This window comes from Oreochromis aureus, linkage group 5 (assembly GCF_013358895.1).
Source record: "Oreochromis aureus strain Israel breed Guangdong linkage group 5, ZZ_aureus, whole genome shotgun sequence".
Classification (NCBI taxonomy): domain Eukaryota; kingdom Metazoa; phylum Chordata; class Actinopteri; order Cichliformes; family Cichlidae; genus Oreochromis; species Oreochromis aureus.
The window spans coordinates 11573141-11594310 of NC_052946.1; the positions used below are offsets into that span (position 1 = coordinate 11573141).

General features: G+C 38.8%; 2 protein-coding genes and 1 non-coding gene across 5 annotated transcripts; all 3 read left to right on the forward strand.

Moving 5' to 3' along the window:
* Positions 1-551: 551 nt before the first annotated feature.
* uba3 (ubiquitin-like modifier activating enzyme 3) lies at positions 552-6274 on the forward strand. Of its 2 annotated transcripts, XM_031752418.2 has the most exons (18): positions 579-615; positions 725-763; positions 1817-1937; positions 2036-2116; positions 2231-2313; positions 2404-2484; positions 2702-2745; positions 3616-3680; positions 3827-3982; positions 4093-4195; positions 4333-4446; positions 4738-4791; positions 4923-4959; positions 5060-5141; positions 5228-5328; positions 5458-5521; positions 5637-5691; positions 5787-6274. In XM_031752418.2, the coding sequence occupies exons 1-18, from the start codon at positions 596-598 to the stop codon at positions 5873-5875; spliced, it is 1389 nt and encodes a 462-aa protein (XP_031608278.1). In that variant the 5' UTR covers positions 579-595; the 3' UTR covers positions 5876-6274. The 2 variants fall into 2 exon arrangements, with proteins under 2 accessions (XP_031608279.1, XP_031608278.1); XM_031752419.2 differs by lacking the exon at positions 725-763 and having other exon boundaries at positions 552-615.
* A 4867-nt stretch (positions 6275-11141) lies between these two features.
* tmf1 (TATA element modulatory factor 1) lies at positions 11142-20975 on the forward strand. 2 transcript variants are annotated; one of them, XM_039612385.1, is made up of 17 exons: positions 11142-11777; positions 11897-13266; positions 14000-14103; positions 14460-14586; positions 14776-14881; positions 15057-15199; positions 16253-16419; positions 16862-17018; positions 17138-17230; positions 17438-17594; positions 17712-17904; positions 18991-19060; positions 19146-19238; positions 19359-19478; positions 19617-19769; positions 19888-20013; positions 20154-20975. In XM_039612385.1, exons 1-17 carry the CDS (start codon positions 11642-11644, stop codon positions 20292-20294), a joined length of 3456 nt encoding a protein of 1151 aa, XP_039468319.1. In that variant the 5' UTR covers positions 11142-11641; the 3' UTR covers positions 20295-20975. The 2 variants fall into 2 exon arrangements, with proteins under 2 accessions (XP_039468319.1, XP_031608261.1); XM_031752401.2 differs by having other exon boundaries at positions 11900-13266.
* On the forward strand, positions 18692-18764 carry trnar-acg. Its single transcript has one exon. It is a non-coding gene; the product is annotated as a tRNA-Arg (tRNA).
* Positions 20976-21170: the final 195 nt, after the last annotated feature.

Genomic DNA, 21170 nt, shown 5'->3' on the forward strand with positions numbered 1-21170 from the left:
AACAGATGATGAAAAGCTTGAAAAGCTGAAAGGTGTTTTTTTTACATTTACTAATTGTTGTGGACAGTAAAAACATTACAGTGGTTGATGGTCATTAAAATGTGTTCAGAATTTGAAAATGAATAAATTATCTCATAAATCATGACACACTGCCCCACCCACATAAGCATCGGTATTGGTATTGGTATTGGTAATACTGGCCCTTGATTTACTTCGTACTGGATCAATACTAAAATGTGCAGTATTGCCCAGCAATACAAGTCTGCACTTGAAAACTGGTGAGTTGTAAAGCCATAACAGGTAAATACTACCATCTGTTGGAGCTTCGATGTAATTTCCGCCTTTATGGCCGACTGTTGACAGTGCTACCTTCATGATAATGGGAATATTGAAATTCCACCTAAGTAATAAAATTAAAACTAATTTAGCATATATAGATTATATGCTCTACAGCCTCTAGCTGCGGGACACATTAATTCTAAAACTGTAAACCAGAACATTGTCAACAGAGACTTTTCTCCGACAGTAACGCTATTGTTGGCTGACAGATTTCTTGTTTACTACTGCTAAATTGGACATTTGAAGTTACTCAAAGATGGCGGAGACGGACGAGCCGTAAGTAGCTGCTGAAGAAACAAGCAAGAAACCCCGGAAGATGCTTTCAAGTCACCTTAATCTGCGAAAGCACAGCATGAATCAACCTTCTTTTATTCTCTCTTTTTAGGGAGAAGAAAAGAAGGAGAGTAGTGGAGCTGACTGAGAAGTTAGTGATCAATTGGTAGAACTGGCGCAAGGTTTGAGGTTAACATTAGGAGGAAGGTTAACATTAGCTAGACGAAAAGCTAAGCTAATGCTGGTTGTAAATGAAACTTGTGAGTAGCTAGTTGACAGAAATATCCTGCCTAGTTGACCGTGAATAACTAACACGTCTGTATAGTGAATAAGCAGTGGTGTTATTAATCTCTGTGCGAAGTCAGAGGTCTGTTGTACCTCCTCACTGTTGACATGTTAGCTATTCACTTAGCTTAGCTGCCGGTAGGCTGGGAGCTATTCAGGCAGGAGATATTACCCAAAATTCAGAGGGTCAGAAACGCCCACCCGTGAGACAGGCAGTTTTAGTAAGATGTTTAAAGGGGACGAATTATGCTCACTTCCAACTCTTTGCTGCCTATTTTTAATCTTGGACTCTTCTCAAGAAGTTCACTTTTTTTTTCCATCTTATACTGGACCTTGGTGTAGCCCTTCAGGCATTCTGTCTGCAATAATCACTTTCAGCTCCCGCCCTTTAAGGGAGCTTTCATCTGATTGGCTACTCTTCACAACTAGAAAGTTTTAATATGAGGTCGGTGGGGCTTTTGTGGTCACGGCCAAAGTTGTGTGCCTGAGATGACCATATAAGTAGAAACAAGCTTTTGAAGCTGAAAGCTTTTGGCTCAAAGATTTGGCCATGGTTAATGTGAGCATCCACCATTGCAACAACTATGAAACTGCATAATAAAGCCCCTTTAAAAGAGCCATATATGTGAGAGAACAGAGGTTGATGCAGAGTAGACATTAAAACATAAGTGAATGTGTACACATGATGCCTACTTAGTTTCCTAAAAGTCGTTTAATTTTCTGCTGTAAATAGCACTCTTTCTATTAACATTAATCACAACATTGAGCATAGGATTTAGTTCATTTCCATGCTGTACGATTTAAGTAGCGATAAACGTTTTGTATGTTATGGGGCCATATGTTGCCATGCATGCACTATTTAACATTTTTGTCAGAGATACTGTTGATAATGCATCCTAAACACGAATGTCATCCTTAGGATGTTGGTGGATGGAGACGCTGGAAGCACCTCTGATTGGGATGACCGTTGGAACCATATCAAGAAGTTTTTGGAAAGATCAGGTCCATTCATGCATCCTGACTTTGAACCTAGCACAGAGGTAATATTTGCAGTGAGGAATCTGATACAGATATCTCATTTTTTCTGTCCTGTGCCATATTTGATATCTCTGATATGAAATGTATTCTCCTATTTTAGTCCTTGCAGTTTATGTTAGAAACCTGCAAAATCTTGGTCATTGGTGCTGGTGGTTTGGGATGTGAGCTGCTAAAAAACCTGGTATTATTATTATTATTATTATTATTATTATCATCATCATTTGAATGGTATAATTATAATTGCAGTGAATAGTTCGTGTTTAATTTTCATCTTTTTGTTCGTCTTGTGGCTCAGGCCTTATCAGGCTTTCGCAACATTCATGTTGTTGACATGGACAACATTGATGTTTCCAACCTAAATCGACAGTTCCTCTTCAGGTGAGTAGAATCAGTCAGTTCTGTGTAAAGTCTGATCCTTACTGTGTTATGTTTTATCTTTGATTGTCATGTGTCTGTAATTTTCACTAGAGCTAAAGATGTAGGTCGGCCCAAGGCGGATGTTGCTGCTGACTTTATAAACAGCCGTGTGCCTGGATGCTGTGTAATCCCGTATCCTTTTGATTGAGCAACTATTCTGAGACTTCAAATGCTTTATCACGTGCACATGGTTAAAATTTTAACGTACAGTCCTTGTGGATAAAATGTGAAAAATGTTCAGATATTACAGTTTAAGAATGCAAAGACACCATACTACTTTTCTGTGATGCAAACAATATGAAGTGAATGTTGTGTTAAAACCCAAACGTTTCCTAAATGTTTTGTGCAGCTATTTTAAAAAGATTCAAGACTTAGATGAAACATTCTACAGACGTAAGTATCAACAGGGCAATCCATTACTGGCTTTTGTAATGTCTGAATGGATTTGCTCACTTGAGATTAATTTTGTTTCGCATTAAATATCTCACTGCAGTTTAATTTATTTTTTTTAAGTGTGTGTAACCCACTCTAAATGAAAAGTCATTGCACCACTTAATAGAATAGAGAAACTTACTTCACATGTCCACTTTCCTGTGATGTAAACCTGCTCCTTAATGATCTCACTTGCCATTAGCAATTTACATGTTAACTATAGTTACTTGAAAAAGAAAGTTTTCACAGGACCCCATGAAATCCTATGAAAATCCTCCATGATATTCTTAAAACCCCAAGGGCTACAGACTCTACAAGTCTCAGTTAACAGGTCAAATGCTAAAGTTCATGACAGCACAGTTAGAAAAAGACTGAAGAAGTACAGTTTGTTTTGAAGGGTTGCCAGGAGGAAACCTTTTTGCTCTAAAAAGTGGGTGATGATTTTGGATCTTTTGCAGCCACAGGACACTGGGCACTTTGCTGTCTTTGATTCAACCATGAACTCCTCAGTGTACCAAACTATTCTGTGAGGCCATCTGTCTGATAGCTAAAGTTCACAGCAGCGAATCTATAACAGAAAGGTTGAAATGCTGTGACAAGACTTCAAGAGAGCTGAGCATCTTAGTGCTGCTAACGGTGGTTCTGAAAGCTACTGAATCACGGGATGTCGTTAGTTTTTCACATAACTGCATAGAATCCATAAACTTTATACTCCACTTTTTGATACCTCCACTTTTTTTGACATTTTCTTCACAAAATTTGAATAAAAAAACCAATTAGAAAACGTAGAAAATTGGATTTGAGTTTGTCCCTCTTTCTATCTTTACCTAGAATTCCATATAATTGTGTGTGGATTGGACTCTATTGTGGCGAGGAGGTGGATGAATGGTATGCTGGTAAGTTAAATCTCTTTATTGTGATCTTTAACATGATCTGTTTAGCTCTTCACAGTTGAAAAATGACTGGATTTCTATCTGTAACACCATGCTAGCTAAAGGGAACAAATTTTAAATGTAAACTCTGTGTTTCTGTTTTTGTGTAGCTATCTTTGCTGGTGTATGAAGATGGTGTCTTAGATCCATCATCCATCATTCCTCTGATTGATGGTGGGACTGAAGGCTTTAAAGGCAATGCCAGAGTCATTCTCCCTGGCATGACAGCCTGCATTGACTGCACACTTGAACTTTACCCTCCCCAGGTAAGGTAGCAGATGTTTGTCTAAAATAATGATCATAGCCATGAGTTAATTATCTTTCAGAACCAGATCCCAGTCAGTTTTTCAGTGCTAAACCCAAACTGTGTCTTTAGATCAACTTCCCCATGTGTACAATAGCCTCAATGCCTCGTCTGCCAGAACATTGCATTGAGTACGTGCGAATATTGCAATGGCCGAAAGAGATGCCCTTTGGAGGTAGGAAGTCACACCATATTATATATTTTTTTTTAATAATAATTACAATTATGAGGTAGTCAAACCTGTGAACAGAAAGTATGTTTCAATTTTTGTTTATTTTATTATTATTTTTTGTTTGTTTTAATGTGGATTAGATGACATGGCTCTGGATGGAGATGACCCAGAACACATCCAGTGGGTGTACCAGAAATCTCTGGAGAGGGCAGCAGAGTTCAGCATAACAGGAGTCACATATAGACTAACACAGGGTGAGCTTGCATAAATAGCATTTCTGTGGCCACGAGGTGACTGTTATTTTTCTAGCTACTCCTGTGGAAGATGAGCCAAGTAATATAAAATACAGCAAGCTGATGGTGCTTTCATTTTGTGTGGAAACTCTTATCTTAGTTTGTGTCAGTAAAACATTACAACACTCCCTAAAGTTCATTCAGATCAGAAGATTTGTACAGCTTTTCTTTCTTTTGACCAAACTGCATTTTCCTCTTTGTTTTCTTTCATGATTAGAGATATAAAAAACTAATTGGCTTTAAATGTTTCAGGGGTTGTTAAGAGGATAATCCCTGCTGTAGCATCCACAAATGCTGCCATTGCTGGTAAGTAGCTAAGACTGTATAAATGTAAGACCTGTGGACCTGATTCCTCTATGAACGATTATAAAAGTTAATGATTCACTCATAGTGCTCTGTAAACAGGATTTGTTTTTTCTCTGCTTTATTCGATGCAGCTGCTTGTGCAACTGAGGTTTTCAAAATAGCATCAAGGTGAGTTCGCAGGCTGTTTGCCACATGTCAAAATGTGTTTAAAAACTGAATGCACATCTCACAGTTTCTAATAACATTGTTATTACCTTTTTGCACGCAGTGCATATTTACCTCTGAATAATTACATGGTCTTCAATGATGTTGACGGCCTGTACACATACACCTTTGAAGCCGAAAGGAAGGTTTGTGTCCGACTCGCATCTGTTAGTTCATGACAGAGTTGCCTTTTTGGATAATGCGTGCATGTTTGTGGTTACTCTTATTTCAGGAAAACTGTTCAGCTTGCAGCCAAGTACCTTCGGACCTACACTTTTCTCCATCTTCCAAACTCCAGGAGGTGTTGGACTACCTGACCGAGAGCACCTCCCTGTACGTTTAACTCACTTACTGTGATGCCCTAATATTAGTTCCCACCTTGTTTGTATCACACTACCAGCTATATTCAATTTACTTTATGTTGCAATGCCTTCAACAACCAAATACAATGGATTTTTTCAGACAAATGAAATCACCTGCCATAACAACAACGATGGATGGAAAGAATAAGACTTTATATTTACAGGTAATTAACCTCCCATTTAGTACAGTTTTGTATTCAAGTTCAATCTTTGAGTAATTTGAGGTGTTTTCTGGGAAAATTCAAGTTTTGGTTGTAGCTGAAGTATTTTGTTTTACAGTCGGTTGCTTCCATTGAACAGAGGACGCGGCCAAATTTGACCAAAACCCTGAAGGGTGAGTTGGTTTATTTACTGAAAATGTTTCCACATTGGTCAGATGAGTTCACTGTGAATATGCTGACTCACTTATGTTATGAACATGTTTTCCAGAGCTGGGGCTGGCTGACGGACAAGAGCTGGCTGTAGCTGATGTCACCACACCTCAGACTGTGTTGTTCAAACTCTGCTTTACCTCATGAGACAGAATCAAGCACCTCTACAACTCATCTAAAAGCTATAACAGTTTACTGCTTATTCAGTCAAAATGTCTACCATTATAACCTATTTAACTGTTCCAGTACAAGTATTGACTAAAGTTAACATTTTCCACTGATTTCAACTTGGTCATGTTTTGGTGATACATTGATGTCAGATTTCTGCATTAATATTATTTTTGCTGGAGCCTATAGCATGTTCTGTGCAATGACAGATGCAAGGGTTACTGTTTTAAGATTACTTTGTACTTGTTTTACAAATGAATATTTATTTATTTCAACTCATTTTTTTTAGATGTTTAGCCACTGAAGTGGTAAAACACATCGACGATGATGATGTGTGAACTGGAATAAAATAATCTTTTTTTTTGTTTGTTTTAAAAAGTTTGTGTGTACTTAATGTGTGGCAGGAAGAGGAAAGACAAGTGTTTTTTGGATGTTTTAATTAATTATGCAATAATGTTCCTGAGTAAATACATTTTATACATTGATTTTAATATCTTCTATTCATTTAGACATTAAATTTGACTATTGTTTGATAATTGAGTGGAAAATGAAAAGAATAATTATAAATAAGTATTTGGAAATGAACTATTAATCCATTAAATAAAAATCTTTTTTTTTTTTTAAGAAAAACTGAGTTTTCAAAATCTTGAAAAAAAAGCCATTTCAAAGGAAAATAATGGATTCAAAATTTGAATTGGTAAAACCATATAAAACCAACTTTCTGAAATTTACATTTGTGATTCCTCCACTTTTTGATTTAGTGTCCTTTTAATTATAGGATTAAGGTCAGTGGCTGCCAAAGGTTCTTTTATTCATATTAACATATTTTTTTAACATTAGTGATGACAAATGATCAGTGAGAGCAGTATCAGGCACCAGTACCTCTGAAATGGGACCAAAAGTGCTCAAAACATGTAAAATCCCTGCTGTGACCATTGCTGTAGGGTCAGTGAGTGACTGTTTCAAAAATAAAACAACGTTCCCTTAGAATTTTGTAATTCTGATCTCAGTGACAACTATAACTTTATAATGGGACAGCAGCATATCTGCTAGAAGATAAAACTGATCTCAGAGGTTGACCTCAGCCCCCTAGAGGTAAGACCACTCTGCTGATAGGATAGAACTATTGTTAGCATGCTATAAAAAAAACAAAACAACAACAAAAATACAGTACAAGGTGCTAAATGAATGTGAAGGATTTTTTTTGTATTAGTTATTTAGAATTATTTTTCTGTATTTCTTAACTACTAAAATGAATTGTGGGAGCAAGAACCCCAAAAGAGGGGAGGGGGGCATTTAAATTGTAGATTCTCTTTGAAGGCATCAAAATTATGAATGAACACTTATGGAATTGTGTAATAAACAAAAAAATGTGAAATAACTCAAAACATGTTTTGTATTTTAGATCGTTCAGAATAGCCACCTTTTGCTTTGGTTACTGCTTTGCACACTCTTGGCATTCTATCTCTGAGCTTCATGAGGCAGTCACCTGAAATGGTTTTCCAACAGTCTTGAAGGAGTTCCCACAGATGCTGAGCACATGTCAGCCCTTTTGCCTTCACTCTGCGGTCCATCTCATTCCAAACCATCTCAATTGGGTTTAGGTCAGGGGACTGTGGAGACCAGGCCATCTAGCGCAGCACTCCATCACTCTCCTTCTTGGTCAATTAACCCTTACAGAGCATGGAGGTTGTATTTATACACCACTACTGTTGTGAGATTCGTCTATATTGTCCTAAGGCTACCAGAGGGGGCGGCCACGGGAGGACTCTTTAGGAAAGGCTATGCTACTGAGTATTGATATAGCCATGTACGCTCCTGCTACGGTTCAATAAAGCAAGTCGTGTTGAAGATACCCCGTGTCTTATTACCTCATATCATGACAACTACTGTATGTCATTAACCTTTCTCTTCTATAACTAATAGGGTGTGGTTTGTCCTGTCTCTGTATGCTCTCCTTTTTCATGTCTTGTTCCATTAACAGCCCCAGTTGGACCCAGCAGAAGGCTGCCCCTCCCTGAGCCTGGTTGTGCAGGATGTTTCTTCCTGTTAAACAGAGCTTTTTCTTCCCTGGCCTTGCTAATTGCTTGCTCACAGGGGATCATTTGATTGTTGGGGTTTTTTTCTTGAGAACTATAGTTGGGAATTATTGGCTATATGTGGTATATATAAAAAAACTGAATAAATTTTAAGTTAATTTGAACATAACTTGTAACTGAACTTCAGTTGTCTAATCCAACAGACATACAGCATAATAAAATAAATAAGATGCATCAAAATCAACCTATAATAAGTTGAGGACTGACTATTTAGTCTCCTTTCTGATTCATTTTCTTGATTGTGGATTATAACCTGTTCATTTGACTGATTATACAATTTGCCATGTTGGCGTTTCTCATCCCCTTGTCTTTACTTGTCCAGGTCTGAATATAACACTGGTATCAATGTTTTGGTGTGGTAGCATCTCCAGTGATATGATGAAAAAAGAAATACTTCAAAACCAAGAGGAAAAATTGGAGAAGCACTAATGTTAGGGGTTTTGTTACTATCTATATTCTCCTTTCCTCTTTTTCTGACATGCTGAAATGTCCTCCACCTGACTATGAACCTATAAGTAACCAAATGTATCCCATAGCATGACAGTAAATCTCTTTTCCTAAACTACAGGGATCAGGCTCAACAAAGCCCTGCACCTTCTTCCTGTTCTTCCGGTGTTAGCTGTGTTAGCTGCTCAATTAAAAAAAAGAAAATGACAGATAAACCAAACACAAACAAAAAAATGTATAAATTCTACTGGATTTGCTTCTATCAAACAGGTGGAGCCTAGGTGTCTAAATCTTCGAAAACCTCTCCTGGAATGTCAACATCTCTACCCAACTCAAAAAGCCATTAACAGCAGTTACTTACTGAGGTCCTCCTCACATCCAAAATCTACCAGAGGAGCAGACCAGCAGGCGTTCTATTCATTTTTTTAACCTAATAATTTTTATGTTGTTTATATATAAATGTTAACACAAAAGATGTTACTGTTTTGTTATATGGTTCCATCTCTAATTAAATCACCTGTATGTGTGGTGCGAAGCCAATTTACACTTGATATTAAACATCTTTGTAATTTTCTTTTTTTTTTGGATGAGGTGGAAACAACTAGAAAAGGTGTTAGATATAGATGTACACTGTTGTTGTTGCTCATTTCCTAGAAGTTAGTTAATATTAATGTATGGTTTGCCTACTTATATTTGCCACCACTTAACCAAACTCAAAATGACCCCAATCCCTGCTCCAACAGTTCAGATGATCAGCTGGGTATTAAACACGGCTTTATAAATGGATGTGAATCGGGTGTTTTGGAGCAGGTAAGCACCTAAAACCTAAAACAAGCAGTCTCCAGTGTTGGGGAGTAACGGAATACATGTACCGCCGTTACGTATTCAGAATACAAAATATGAGTAACTGTATTCCGTTACAGTTACCGTTTAAAAAGGTGGTATTCAGAATACAGTTACTTTGTTGAAATAAATGGAATACACAGCGGTACTTCCCTGTTTCATATTGTCGCGGGTCAGGACTGTTTGGGTTTGTTTGACAGCTATGTTCTGTTGTTCCAGGCGGCAGCGTTACGGTTGCCATGGTTACAGGGTGACGCTCTCTCTCTGCGTGTTTCCTGGGTGAGAGAGCGCTTTTTTGTTGTTGTTGTTGTGCTAAGCTAAAAGGCGGAATGCTACAGGCATGGCCCTAAAGCATGTAATAGCCTGATGGGCAGTGTAGTCCGTGCTGCAGGGAGAATGGACTACCATACCCGTTATGTGTCTGTGAGCGAGGGAGGGAGAGAAAGGAAAAGTCCGAGCTGTCACGGAGCAAAACGGGAGCTGGAAGCATGTAAATATAATAATAACCACAGCAGCCAAGAAGAGTGCCTGACGAGCCCAGCTGTAAGTAAGCTATTAAGACTCAACTGTACACTGTGTTCGTGTTTTCCTCCGAAAAAAAATAAGTTCCGTTGAGCAGCCTTTCAACGCTCTCTCTGTCTCCCGCAAGCAAAGTTGACCCAGACAACAAAGTAAAGCTAGTTTTGCTACCAGCCCGACACGAACCCGACGTATTAGCCAGAGGTCCCTTTACTACGTTTGGAGCCGCGGACCTTCAGTAACAGTAATAAATCACAGCAATAGTACATTCATGTAGTTGTAAACAGCATGATAATATATTAAGTATTCCAAAGTATTCAGAATACGTTACTCTCATTGAGTAACGTAACGGAATACGTTACAGAATACATTTTGGGGCATGTATTCAGTATTCTGTAGTGGAATACATTTTAAAAGTAACCTTCCCAACACTGGCAGTCTCAAATACCAAAGTTTAGAGGCACTACTTTATCAGTATTGCCCTAAGAAAGGTGATTTAACTGCATAGTGTCCCTGAGGTAACAAACCAGAAAATACTGTTTTAGCAAACAAATTACATCAAAATCCACCTTTAAATAACCAAATATTTTTGCTCACATATTCAAGCACATTCACATATTTTTAAATATAGATATTTCAATTTAAATGTGTTATAATACGATTATTCTTAGCAGGAGTTGGCACTATGTCCTATGTGGATCTGGTTCGCAAAAGGATTGCTCAAGAGCCAGGGTAAAGGTCAAACCTTATTTCATAAGCTTAACATATTTACATACAGCCTTTGAATGCCAGGGTTATATCACAACAAACAGAGCACAGAAAAAATATAGGAAAGCTAATTTTTTTTAGTTTTAAGGTCCTCAGTCGTTGTGCTATATTGCAAAAGTTCCTGATAGAAAAGTTCCATCTAGTTAAATTAAAGTGAAATTTTTCCAAAAAGATGAGCTGAAAAAGAGAAAAAAATAAAATATATATATATTGTTCATGTTCTTATTTTCAGACTATATTGCAATGTCCTTTCTTTAAAGCTGAATTTTTGGTTTTGGTTTTCCCTCTAAGAAAGTTATTTGCATCAATCAAACAAACATTCTGGTTTCTAAACACTGATGAAACGAATGACAAATGGTTTCAAAGTCAAACTCTCTTTTACTCCTTATTTTACTCGTATTCTGTGTTAATAAATAAAAAACAAAAATAGATCTAAGAGACAGTTTATTAACCAATGAGGCTGATAGCTGTCTGTTGTGCTAATATTTACGGAGGGAAGGGGGGGGGGGGGGCACGGACGCACTTCCTCGCTGGGTTACGGCCCAGACCGGATAATGACGTCACTATGCTACGTGGAAAAGGAAGCAGCGAGCAAGCTAATGCTAGCATTGCTACAAGTTGAGAGCGACCAAAACAAACGATGACGACCAAGGGAAGTAGCCGTGAAATTTGGGATTAAACGTGAGAATGGTTCGAATTTGCAATGGTCGCAGAGTTCTGGGGATAACTGTATTCCTGCATGACTGACCTTTGGCGTGAAAGCGATTTTGAGGGCCAGCTTGTCAGTTTTCGATCTGAAACTCGGGCATTGGTGCTGTCCATAAACACCAGAGGTATGCGTTGCTAACTAGCTGTTTGGTAACTTGCTGTCATCAAAGCTTGGAGTGGACAGACCGTTTTTTGACAGTGCAGATTATTCCCACCCGGTCGGCGTCGATTATATATCTGTATAAAAAATGGAAAAACGGAAAAAATGAACGTATTCTTCTGCTGACGCTGAATTCGCTCTAACATCCGTGTTACAAATCCTGAACTTGAAGTTTGTTTGCTGTCTTGCCTTATAAGCAAAATGAGTTGGTTCAACGCATCTCACCTGTCCAGCTTCGCTAAACAAGCTTTAACATCAGCTCAGAAGTCAATCGACCGAGTTCTGGACATCAAAGAGGAGGACCAATGGGGTGGTACAACTGTAATGCCCCACGACGGTAAGTAATCAATGTAATATAGCGTAGTAACAGCTAATGTTGATGTATGTAAATGATATGTAAATGTAACATTAGAAGTTAAAGCTATCGAAAGACTTGACATAAATAATCTTTCTCAGCAGATGTCACATTACCTGGAAAGCTTTCATTAAGTGGAGGATGGGGGCTGACACAGTGGGAAGCACCCTCCGAGGAAAAGGCCATCACACCACCCCCTTCATCGGAAGCCATCACTACTCCCGTCACTCGTACTGTTGTGGATGAATCCGAAAATTTTTTCAGTGCCTTTTTGTCACCCGGAGATTCACAGGCTGTCACCAAAACTCAGGTTGTGTCTGTACCCCCTACTAAGTCTCAAAGGCGGCCTCAAGAGAAAGAAAAGAAAAGCAAAGAGGCTGTTGTCCAAAAAGATGTGGAGAGTCAAATGTCAATTGTGGTTGAGGGTCCTCAATCTGGACCTGCTGATAAGATCCATGAGAGTCAGAAAGCTGCTGAGATCCAGGTGGTGGAGGCCAAGCCCTCACCAGCAGACACTGTCCTCCTGCAGCCAGTTTCTCCTGTTTCCTCTTCCAGTGATCTTCCTTGTGACTCTGACAGTAAAGCAAGCAGTGTGAAAACAGATGCTGACTCAGTAGTTTCTGTTGACTCAAAAGCAGAGCAGTCACATACTTCAGTAGAACAGCAACCAGAGAAGGATACCACAGATTCCCCTCAACCTAAGAGTGCTGCCCCTTCTGATCCGTCACCTCCTGTATCCACTAAGGAAGTACTCCTAGAGCATAAAGACTCAAAGACAGAGGATCGTCAGAATGATACACCCTCTCCTCCAGTTAGTGCTTTCTCCTCAGGAACCTCAACCACCAGTGACATTGAAGTGCTTGACCATGAGAGTGTGTTGAGCGAGAGCTCAGCCAGCTCTAGACAAGAAACCGGTGAAGGAAAGACTGGCCTTCACCTAATGCAGGGCTCCTTCCAGCTTCTCACTGCCTCCACATGTGGAGATTTTCCTCGACTAGAAGACTACCCAAAACTCACGGAGAGCTGCGGTTCCTCCTCAGATGCATTTGAGCGTATTGATTCCTTTAGCGTGCAGTCACTGGATAGCCGGAGCGTCAGTGAGGTCAACTCAGATGACGAAATCCCTGGCAGTCGGACTCTAGCATCCGTCACTGCGGGTCCTGCCCCTTTAACAGTGCAACAAGCTGAATGTCAGAAGCAGGAAGGTGGAGAGGCAGCAAAGGTAGATGAGAAGGAAGAAGATGACGAGGAGGGATTCACTGAAACAATGAGGGAGCAGTCGCTGGATGAGATGGAGGAAAGCGGACGAAGTGCGACACCTGTGAATAGTGAGCAGCCCGAAGACTTGACAGAGCAGGAGGCTAATCTCACACTGTCTGATGCCACAGCTGCAGCTGAAGAACCGATCACTCCACCAATCACTGCAGAAATGAAAAGTGCCTCAACTGTCCAGATACTGGAGCTTCAAAAGGTAACCAAATGCTATCTGCATCTGGTCCTGTCATTTGAAAAGATTATTTATGCACATGCACATACTGCCAGAGCTAGTTGAAAAAGTCCATATTGCTTCTAAAATCCATTGAATACAACCTGCAAAAGTGTTACTGCTCAAAGAAGGGTAGGTTTTTATCTGTAACTAAAAAGTAATGTATAACTGATGAAGAAGTGGTCACAATATATTATTTTTAACCACTTCTGTGGTTAAAAATAATATATTTACAAAAAACATTTTTAGCACAACAACATTTTGCAGTTTGCATGAAAGAAAGGAATTGCTTTGTTAGATTGTCATGTCACAACACCATGACAGCTCGTGAACTGTACAGCGCTTGTTCTTCAACTCATTTAGTGTGACTTGAGGTAATTTGTTTTTTCTGTTTAAGATTATTTTAAAGCTGCTTTTTAATCAGCAGTTTTATTAAATATTTGCTAAACAAACGACTAAATCGTTCACTTGGTTGTATTAAAAGTAGTTACGGATTCATTTTCAGTGAATTGAATAACAGTGCTTATAATCTAAATAATGTTTCTCTTTAGCCATAAATATGTATTTACCTGACAAATCAGAATCTGCTATTCTTTATCGATAAACTTCTGTAACTTCTTGTAACTTCTTCTTCTTGTTCAAACAGAACCAAATGATTTCTTTTGTGACATTTTTAGACTCTTCTGTAAATACAGAGCATGTTGTGGTCACGTTATAGGTTATTGATGAGCTATCGGGGCGCCTTGAGAAGAGAGAGTCTCAGCTGCTGGCAGTTAGCAAAGACAAGGCCAGACTGGAGGAGGAGTGTGACAATCTGAAAGAGTGAGTATGAGGCAGACACCTGGTTCACAAAGGCAGTGTAAACAATCTTGCCAGGAGTGCTGGTCTTCCTGATGTGTAGGTGAGATGAAATGTCACCAGCATAATGCCACTGTGCAAGCATTGAGCAAGCTTTTATTAGAGGGGAGAATAAGTAAATCTGATTTAATGAAATGGATTTCTCAATTGGCATGACAGTACTGTAAGAGTCTGCTAAGGATTTCAAATCCTTTTTTTAAAATTAAGTGACTCTGAATTGTCATTGCTAATCTACTTGTATGGATTTTTAAAAGCTGGCTTGGTCTTGAGGTTGTCTTTCAAATTGAGCTTTTAAACTAATGAGGCCATTCATCCTCCAGTGAAGTGATAGGTCTGAAGGAGGAGAGCTCCACTGTTCAGTCCCTGAAGGAAGAGTTCACCCAGCGTATAGCAGAGGCAGAAAGGAAAGCTCAGCTGGCCTGCAAAGAGAGAGACATAGCTAAGAAGGTAATGCTAAGAGCTCTTAGTCTGTGACTTGTTTATTTATTTTGTTAATCATAAGTTAAGTTCTCCAATGGCTGTGCTGACCTTTCATGTATTTCTCCTACCAAATATTACTTCTAGATGGACAATTAAAATTTTACATGTCCAAAATTTTTGTGGCAAAGATTTTATTTTATTCTTTTGGTGCTATAGGAGATAAAGGGCTTGCGAGAGGAGCTTTCCACAAGACTAAACGCCAGTGATACAATGGAGATCATCAAGGAGAAGGAAGAGCAGATCAGAGGTCTGCTGGAAGAGGGTAAGACTTGTTTATGGAACATGTTTTTCTTCACCGCAGCCAACAGATGGCATAATCAACACTAGGTCACACACTAGCTCTTACTGGTTACAGGTTAGGTTATTACTGATTACTTAGCGTCAGATGTCAGCTTTGTTAAAGTTTCTGAGTAGGCTTTTATTTTTCTCACTTTCAGGTGAAAAGCTGTCCAAACAGCAGCTACAGCACAGCAACATCATCAAGAAACTGCGTGTAAAGGAGAAGGAGAGTGACACAAAGATCACCAAACAACAAAAGAAAATCAAGGATCAAGAGGAAGAGCTGAGACAGCTCCAGCAGGTAGGGATTTAGGATGTGTTCAACACTACACTTGAATAAAAGTTTATATCCGACTGTTATTTAAAGCATTTTAGTTTGAAGGTAGTTTAGTTTGAGTTTTTGTGTTTAATTTCACTTTCTTGGGTCAACTTTTTTTGTTCTCTCTTACTTCCCTCACCTTTAACCGATCACAGTAGATGGCTTCCAGTTCTTCCTGTTAAGAGGGAGTTTTTTCTTTCCACTGTCGCCAAGTGCTTGTTCATATGGGGGTCATCTGATAGTCGCTATTATTTTAGGGTATTAACCTTACAATATAAAGTGCCTTGAGGTTACTGTTGTGATTTTGTTTTCAGTGTTTAGTGGTTAAATCTTATGTTGGAAGAATTGAAAGGTACCTGTTAATTACAGTTTATAATTAAGCTGAACTTGCTTGTAACTGTGTTGGTTGGGAGCATTTTTATTCTTCAGCTCTCATTTTATGGGAATTCATTTGGTTTTATTACAGGAGGGGTTTACTTTGATTGCATGTTTTGGCGTGTCCTTTCAGTAATGGTACTAGACGGGGCTTGTTTTAAAAATGAAAGTAATTCCAAAATGCTTTCACGCTCTCGACAGCTGTCACCTCCTCCGCCCTGTTTTAAATGAAAAAGCCCCCTGAACCATACTCTTGAGACTGTGGAAAATAAAACTGTCACTTTCCAAAATGATGACTAAATGCAAACCTTAAGAACACTGTTACATTTACTTACACTGCAGTTAAACAAGGTGGAGGAGATCAGTTTGTTATGGTAGTGTGGATTGTGGCTTCAATATGGTCACGTGTAACGCAGGGTATGTCAAGCCAAAGTCTTATACTTTGTTTTCTTGCAGGAGATCACAAGAAAACAATGTTGTAAATCGGGGCATTGACTAGTCATTTATTACTGGTAAATGTAACATGATGTAGTTACTTTTTCTCTGTTTTTTTTTTTTTTCTCAAACACATTTGTATCTCATTTGCCTATCCAGTGTAGACAATTATTGATATTCACTTCAACTATATTTAAAACGACCATGGTTTCCTGTTATGTGCAGGTTCTAGATGGAAAGGAGGAGGTGGAGAAACAGCACAGGGAGAACATCAAGAAGCTGAATGGTGTGGTGGAACGCCAGGAGAAGGAGCTGAGCAGGCTGCAGTCAGACACTGAGGAGCTGCAGGAGAAAAACAGGAGCCTCGAGGCTGCTCTGGACAACTCTTATAAGTAAACAAACCAGCCTCATATTTTTTTGGCTATGTAAAGTTTTTTTCTCTCCCTATGTTTCCCTTGATACTATTTCCTCATTAGCGTATTTATACTGTAAAGACACAAATTATGGCCAAAAGCCAAAAACTAATTTGTGTGAGTCAGGCTGATTAAATGTTTTACAACCTTGAGTTGAACTTTGAAATGTGTTTTAAAACAGAACAAGCCATGTGGTTTTTTTTTTTTTCCACATGCCTTTCATTTAAAGTGACAATTCATGGCCATGCTCTTTCCATGTACACTAGGCATCTCATTATTATATTACCTTAGAGCCGGGACCACTCTAAATAAATATACATAGATCAAACTAACAAAGGGATTACCATTTTTACATGTGTTGATTGTAATATTTATGGGCAGTCACAGTGATGATGGTCTTCTTCAATATATCTGTTGTTAGGGAGCTAGCAGAACTACACAAGGTAAATGCCAGCAGAGCCAGTGAGGCTGAAGAGGTGGCTCTGAGCAGGGAGACGCAGGCCAGAGAACAGCTGAGTCTTGCTCTGGAGAAGGCTCAGGAGGAGGCCAAGATACAACAGGAAGCCCTAGCAAACCAGGTAACACTGGGCCACACAATAAATATATAAAACACGTGATTAACATCAAATATGAGAAACTGGTGCAATTTAAAAAAAGGTTAACTCAACATTACATTGTTGTCTAATGCTGTGTACAGGTGGCTGACCTGAGGCTGGCACTGCAGAGAGCAGAGCAACAGCAGGCCAGGAAAGAAGATTATTTGAGAGAGGAGATCAGTGAACTTCAACAGGTAACATACTGTTTCCAACCAAATTATCTCAATAGATGAAAAATACAGTTTGATAGAAGAAAATCATTTTACAACAATTTCGTGGTACATGTACAATAACAGTAAAGGGCTAATCTATTCTCCAATTTTTTTTTTTTTATTTTTTTTTTTAATATAGCAGCATGATTCTTTTTTTAATGCATGCCATCATTCCTTGTCTTCTGTCAGAGACTTCAGGATGCAGAAACTAGGAACCAGGAGCTCAGCCAGAGCGTTACCTCTGCCACGCGACCTTTACTGCGACAAATTGAGAACCTACAGGCCTCACTGGGCGGTCAAACGGCCTCGTGGGAAAAACTTGAGAAGAATATCTCTGACAGGCTTGGTGAGAGTTAGGGATTTAAGCTTGTACACTATGTCTGTGTAAAACAAAAAGCAAATAACAGTATCGTAGAAAGCGGGGAATAAAAGCTTGATTTGTTTTTGCACTCCCTCTCAACAGCGGATGCCCAGGCGCAGCTAGCCATTGCTGTGGAGAAAGAGCGATCAGCAACAGAAGAACTGTTGTCCATTAAATCCCAGTTAGCCTCTCTGGAATCCCAGAATTCCTTGCTCCGCCAGGAGAAAGCCAGGCTTCTGGCACAGCTGGATGGCGAGAAAAACAAGCGGGAGAAATTGGAAGATGAGAGCAGCAGGTAATAAATTAAAAAAACCCAAATAAACAAACTGGAGTCTACAGGGTTAAATGCTCATGTAGATCACCCCCATCATCATGTATACTGTGTTTACTGGATGTGGCTTATGTGTTGAGTTAAAGTAAACATATGTGTGGTTAGTTTGTTTGATAATTATCAGTTTTTGCAGTTGGGTTGTTGGTGACCTTTCTTTGCTTTGCACAAAAAAAGTGTTAGTGTGACTGTCAAAAATAGGATTTTTATCCACGTTGTCAGAGAGGCTTTGTGTAAAACTTGGAGCCTGACTTTGAATTTCATGTCTTTTTTCTCTGTGGTTTTTCTTATTGGTTCCAAAAATCCTGCTTTGAAACATCAGTTAACAACACAAAGAGTTTGAGCAGCACGATGAAATGCTGCATTTATTGCATTCAGTTGCTCTGAATGAAATGAAATCTCTTTGGTTGTGGTTTTCTGTTGTACCAATAGAAAAATATTCTGTGTCAAGATTAATGGTGAAAAACATCTTACAGTGTCTGTTAGGCTTTGGTTGTAGATTGCACTTTGGTTTTGTTCTTTCATGTGTATGTGAAAAGAAATGAGTAGCTCGGGTTTTTCTCAGTGAGACAGAATAGGAAAACTGAGTCACAGTAGCCTCACTTGTAATGCTAATCCTTCCTGGAGTGCTTTTGTTTTTCAACAAAGCCATTTGTGACTATGAAGCTGAGGCCCCTCAACACCCACTCATGTGTCAGCACGTGGTTTCAGTGGCAGACTGTTTTCTTTGATGAGGAAAGCAGAGGGTGTGGTGGGGCCAGTGGCGCAATGGATAACGCGTCTGACTACGGATCAGAAGATTCTAGGTTCGACTCCTGGCTGGCTCGTCACTGTTTTTGGTCTTTTGATAAAAAACAAGTTGTTGGAAATATAAATACAAGAGATATAAACCTTTTTTCTCCCTGAGGAACCATGTATCTTCTCCTTGAGTAGAAAAGTAATCCTTTATATCACACAGTTAGGCTTTCATTTGTAGCATTTCACAGATGTATTGCACTGTTTTTAATGCAGTTTAATTTTTTTGGTGACTTCTTGCTGATTTTATCAATGTAGGGATCATGTTGAATTGGAAAACCTGCGAGGAGAACACAGTCGAATGTTAGAGGAAACCAAGAAAGAAAAGGTACCAAAAAACTATTTGCTACTTATGATGTTGTCCTGTATGAAAATGATTTCTCATGGGCATCTTTATTTGCTCCTTCTACCAGTTACTGCTGACTAATCAGTTAGAGATGGAGAAGATGAAGGTGGAGCAAGAAAAGAAGAAATGCTATTTGGCACAGGAAGCACTCAAGGAAAAGGTTTGAGAGAATCTCTTATACGTTTTTTTTTGTTTTTGTTTGTTTGTTTGTTTCTTTTCTCTTTTCTGTTTTGACTTTTGTTCATTCAGTCATGACTTCATTTCAACTGTGTCCTATCAGGAGCGAAAGGCCACAGCACCATTGGTTGGAGAGGCCCCAGCATCATCTACACCCTCCCTGTCTCGCTCCAGCTCGATGAGTGGGGCGGACAATGGGCTGCACACCTCTGTTCTTTCACAGGTGCACTCTACTTTTCTCATAGAGGTAGTTAGGAATAACGATAAAAAAGGTTAAAATCTGTAAACTGAAGATGAGTTTTTAAATGCTGTGATGTCCTCTTGTACATTATTTCTCTCCCTCTTCTTAATCCATCCACAGGATGACTCTTTAGACCATTCGCTGGGCACTATGTCCGTATCGATGAGTGGGACCAACCTGTATGAGGCAGCCAGACTTTCTGGAGGCTCCAGCATTATAGAAAACCTCCAGTCTCAACTCAAACTGAGAGAAGGAGAGATAGCACAGCTGCAGGTAATGTCAAATTAAAATTTTAGTGATTAGGCTGTTACTTCTGCTATCAGCAAATGCACGCAGTTATTTATACTGCACCTCACCTTTTTTTTTCCTTTTCTTTTTCTCCCCTTTTTAGCTTGAGATCACTAATCTGGAGAGGAGACGATCTGTGATGGCACAGGAGCTGGTTCGACTCACAAATCAAAACGATGAGATGGAGGAGAAGGTGAAGGAGATCCCCAAGTTGAAAGTTCAACTGAAGGTACAAGGCTGTACAGCGCAGGGAATTAATGTTACACATTTTCCATGCTCCCAGATGTCAAAACTTGAATTGAATCATATTTCCTCTTGAGAGGGCTTATTTGCAGAGTGTCTTCTGATTATTGTGGCTGTGCATTTCAGGATCTGGAGCAGAGGCATAACACCATTCTGCAGATGTATGGAGAAAAGGCTGAAGAAGCAGAGGAACTGAGACTGGACCTTGAAGATGTAAAGAATATGTACAAAACCCAAATCGACGAATTGCTGAAGAACCAGAAATAAACCAGATTCCTTTATGTGTTATTTTGGGGCACGAATCAGCTGACAATATCAATGCATTCACAAGAAACAATGGGGCAGAACTTTTAAGTTGAATCACTGTGTAAGAAGGAAATTCATTCATATTTATGTTATTTTGTTTTAATTGATTATCATATACTTTATTTAAGTGTCAATATTGGAATTGTGCAACGCATACAATGAATACAGAATCAGTATATGAAGAATTGTCGACGTTGACTTGACTCGTCCATCTGGAATCTTCGGGAGTTTGCTTTCAAAATTTCTTGTGATTAAACCTTTGACATAGTATTGTATAGTTTAAATTGTATGAGCTGGTGAAGGTTTTTGCACTATAGGAATTCATCCAACATTTCTTCATAATCAGAAGGGTTTAAGATATATATAAAATGCATTGTACAGAGAAATGTATGTATTGTTCTTAACACCTTACAGATCACAAAGTGTGGTGTAGGCCTGAGTAGTCTTTGACTGAAATCTTGAATATTGGATTTCAAACTTTATACATATGTAAATTAATATACATTTATTAGGGTAGTAAAAAGTAAGTTGGTTCTTTATTTAAATAGTTAAATCACACATTAGAAGATCGAATTTTCATTGCATTCAAACAAAACACTACATCTCAGTACAACACAACAATAAATCTGTTCTGAACAATTATATGTGTCTCTCTCACTTTTTGGCAAGACTAAAACTTAAAAAAAATGAATGATACAAATTACTAATGCCATATTGTAACACCTAGAGTGTAAGATGATTTTCTGAAACTGAGTGGTCTCAGTTACGTTTGAATAATATTCTGTAAGAAACAAAGCACACTAACAAGTTTGCACTTAAATATTTGTCTTTTTATTA